We start from the raw sequence: 3116 nt of genomic DNA on the forward strand, positions 1-3116 counted from the left end.
TTTAACCCATAAGAGCCCAGACCCATTTTTCCAAAAAGTTTTGATGGGTTAAAATCAGACAAAAAGTTTTGAAAAAAGATACTGGGGAGTTCAAACTGTTTGTTACACTGGTGTCACTGTGGGCTCTTATGGGTTAAAAAACAACAACAACAAAACAAACGTTATGGCCAACCAACCTTTTCAAAGATAATGGCCATCTTTTGATTTAACTAACCAGGGAGCGGTTGATTTTACACTACAATACAAACAATGGTAGTGCCAATAAAGTCTCAGCGTTATTTTGAAAGTCATTGCGTGGATGTATCTGATGTGGTCGCCGATGACTCTGTTGCAAACACAATTGTGAATTAGTGGAATTGAAAGGCAACTTACCCTTACCATCACTCAAATACTAACGTTCAGTGATGAAGGGAAGTTGTTCAAACCACTTTTACTGGTCGATAAGAGACTGCAGATGCATCCTCATTTTGCTCTTCCTCTTTGAACTATTGATAAGCACCAACCAGCTGAGGACAAACTTTAAAATATTAAGACTAGGTTGCACTCACTGATCCTACGCCAGCGTTTTGTTGAAAACCGCTTTCTCTCACTGGGTGCTTCTTGGAAATGCCGCTCAAGCACTTTGAGGAAGTTCCGTCTCCACAAGCACACTCGGTAATGACTTGGCTTTGCGCCCTCCCGCCTCTCTGCAGGTTTGAACTCCATCTTCTTCGCCATCAACATAGACAACAGCGACCTGAATGGGGGGCCGACGAGGGGCGGCGCGTCCACCATGACGCACCTCCTCAAGGAGTCCACGCAGGGCATCGGCAGCCTGTGGAAGGAGTCCACGCAGGGGGTCAGCAGCCTGCTTCGAGAGATCAGCACCGCCACCGTTGTGGTGCCGGGATTCTGCCCGAGGGTGGATGGAGCCTCGGACCCACTACCTGTCCTGCCGCGTAGCACCTCTGCTGGTAAGCTCCACTACGAGTTTGGAAATATGACACTCTGGAAACGTTTTTTTTCCCGTACAAAAGAATTTTGCGAGGAAAAAAAAGTCATTTTGTTCATACTGTCAGTGTAAATCTGACAGAAATACCGTATTTTCCGCACAATAAGGCGCACCTAAAAGCATTCCATTTTCTAAAAAGCCGACAGTGCGCCTTGTAATCCGATGCGCCTTATATGTTCAGATTCTGATTTCTCGGACGTAGTATTTTAAATGGTCCGTAAAGCACTTTGTTACAGCTGCAGCGGTTGTGAAAGGTCTAACTCAATAAAGCTGTATTGTATTGTATTCCCTTTAGCGTAGCTCCATCTCGTGGATGCATAACGCAATCTCAGTTGCGCCCTATATATGAAGAGAGTTTTAAAACAGGCTATTCATTGAAGGTGTGCCTTATACTTCGGAGCGCCTTATCGTGTGGGAAATACGGTACATTAGGATGACAAAAAAAAAAACTCATCCCTCCCGGTCCTATCTTGTACCGCTAATTAGAATTGTAGGAAGCCACCATCCCCAAGAACGAAGAACTGATCAAGAAGGCGTGACTGAAAAGGTGTCAATTATATTGCCGTTCACTTGCTACACGCTCGTATCCAGCATACCCCTGCCTTGTGCTGACCTGTTATTGTTGGCTTCAGTAGCTTTGCTGAATCTATGGTGGAATATCCAGATTTCTTTGGGGGGGGAATAACGCGAAAAAAAAAGGACATCTTCATATTGTAAATCTGCCTCATCCGAAATGAATACTTACATTCACATTGGATATTTACCAATGCGAGTGTAGCGTAAATGTTGCCAAGTAGTGCCCTCCGTTTTTTCCGCAATTATTTTCAAACAATATTTATCAACAATAAATTACACACAATTGCCAGAACTTGCAACCATCAACTCATCGAGTAATCCAATATTCTGCCCAGGCTTGACTCAAAGGCGCCTCAACCTTGAATGGAATCACCGTGGATAAATCAGACCACATGAATTTTCCATAGCTCAGGCCTTTTTTTTTCATGCTCCCAAGCACACTGAAGGTTTTTCCGCATGAGCAACACTTTAGTTCTTTTTTTTTTTTTTTAGGCCATGCTGCGGTTTTTGTACCAATTCCTCGACTTCTCAAATTATGTGATAAAATCTTCTTATTTTTATTGTGATAATGTAGCCGTTACAGTGACTGTGTAATTATTTTAAAAACATGACTGATCATTCTCCCAAACACGTTTTTTTAAGGGTGAAACATTCATCGGTTGAACATAATGTTCTCATTAGACTTCACTATGTCCCGAAAATGAATCATTTTACATGATCCAGTAGAACCCCGTAACTTATTTGCCGAACCGAATCCAAGAAGTGAAAGTTTCAGCGCATTCTATACATGTGGCTAGTCGCATGTGACTTGTCTTCTGACATTCATTTGCAGACATCTCAATCTCCAAATGGCGCAGCGGTTAGTGAACTCCCCAATGAAGCGTCTAACCTTCCAGAACTTTTGTGTTTGACCTCATTTAGCCGTCTGCCCTGTTCCATTCCACCGGGCCCGGCTGACACCGTTTCCTCCTCCGTGTGTTCCATTTAGCAGCTCGAGCGACGCTTCAAGTTTTAACTGTGCGGTTGAAAATGGAGGTCCACAATTCTTGCGAATACACAGGAGAGATTTTAGGCTCAGAAACTGAAGTGTTTTTTACAGTTCGGAATGTGTTTTTGTCGGAGGGAACATCTGAAGCTAAATGGTCCAGAAGTTGTGAATTGGTCTTCCAAGTAACATAGGCTTGAAAGCACTTTCACTTCACTCACGTTTGAATTTCCGCAGATTCCGGCCTAAGGAAGGAGCGGCGGAGGAAAAAGAAAATCACCAACATCATTTCTTTCGACGACGATCTGGACGGAGGGGCTGAAGACGAGGAAGAGGGCGAGGACGACTTCCCCAAGACTCGTGGAATGAGCAAGAGGCAGACCGATCCCGTTCCAAGTAGCGTGGAGGATGGGATTGACCTCTTGGAGCCATTGTTCCATCCGTCACCTTCTCACAATGGGCTGGACGGCACCGCGACACCGACGTGGGTGGGGTCACCCCATCACTCTCGTACAACCCCGATGCCGACGCCTCCTTTGACAGACCGAAAGAGCATCGACAACG

The 3116-nt window shown here is 44.7% G+C and overlaps 1 protein-coding gene across 1 annotated transcript in view; it reads left to right on the forward strand.

Annotated features, from left to right (window-relative positions):
• The window catches only part of snx29 (sorting nexin 29), a 121040-nt gene that overhangs the window by 8504 nt on the left and 109420 nt on the right, over window positions 1-3116 (forward strand). Inside the window, exon 7 of the mRNA XM_019863575.1 lies at window positions 693-953. Within this exon, the coding sequence (XP_019719134.1) occupies window positions 693-953 (261 nt within the window). The remainder of the gene's footprint in view (window positions 1-692; window positions 954-3116) is intronic.

This window comes from Hippocampus comes, unplaced genomic scaffold (assembly GCF_001891065.2).
Source record: "Hippocampus comes isolate QL1 unplaced genomic scaffold, H_comes_QL1_v1.1 scaffold91, whole genome shotgun sequence".
Classification (NCBI taxonomy): domain Eukaryota; kingdom Metazoa; phylum Chordata; class Actinopteri; order Syngnathiformes; family Syngnathidae; genus Hippocampus; species Hippocampus comes.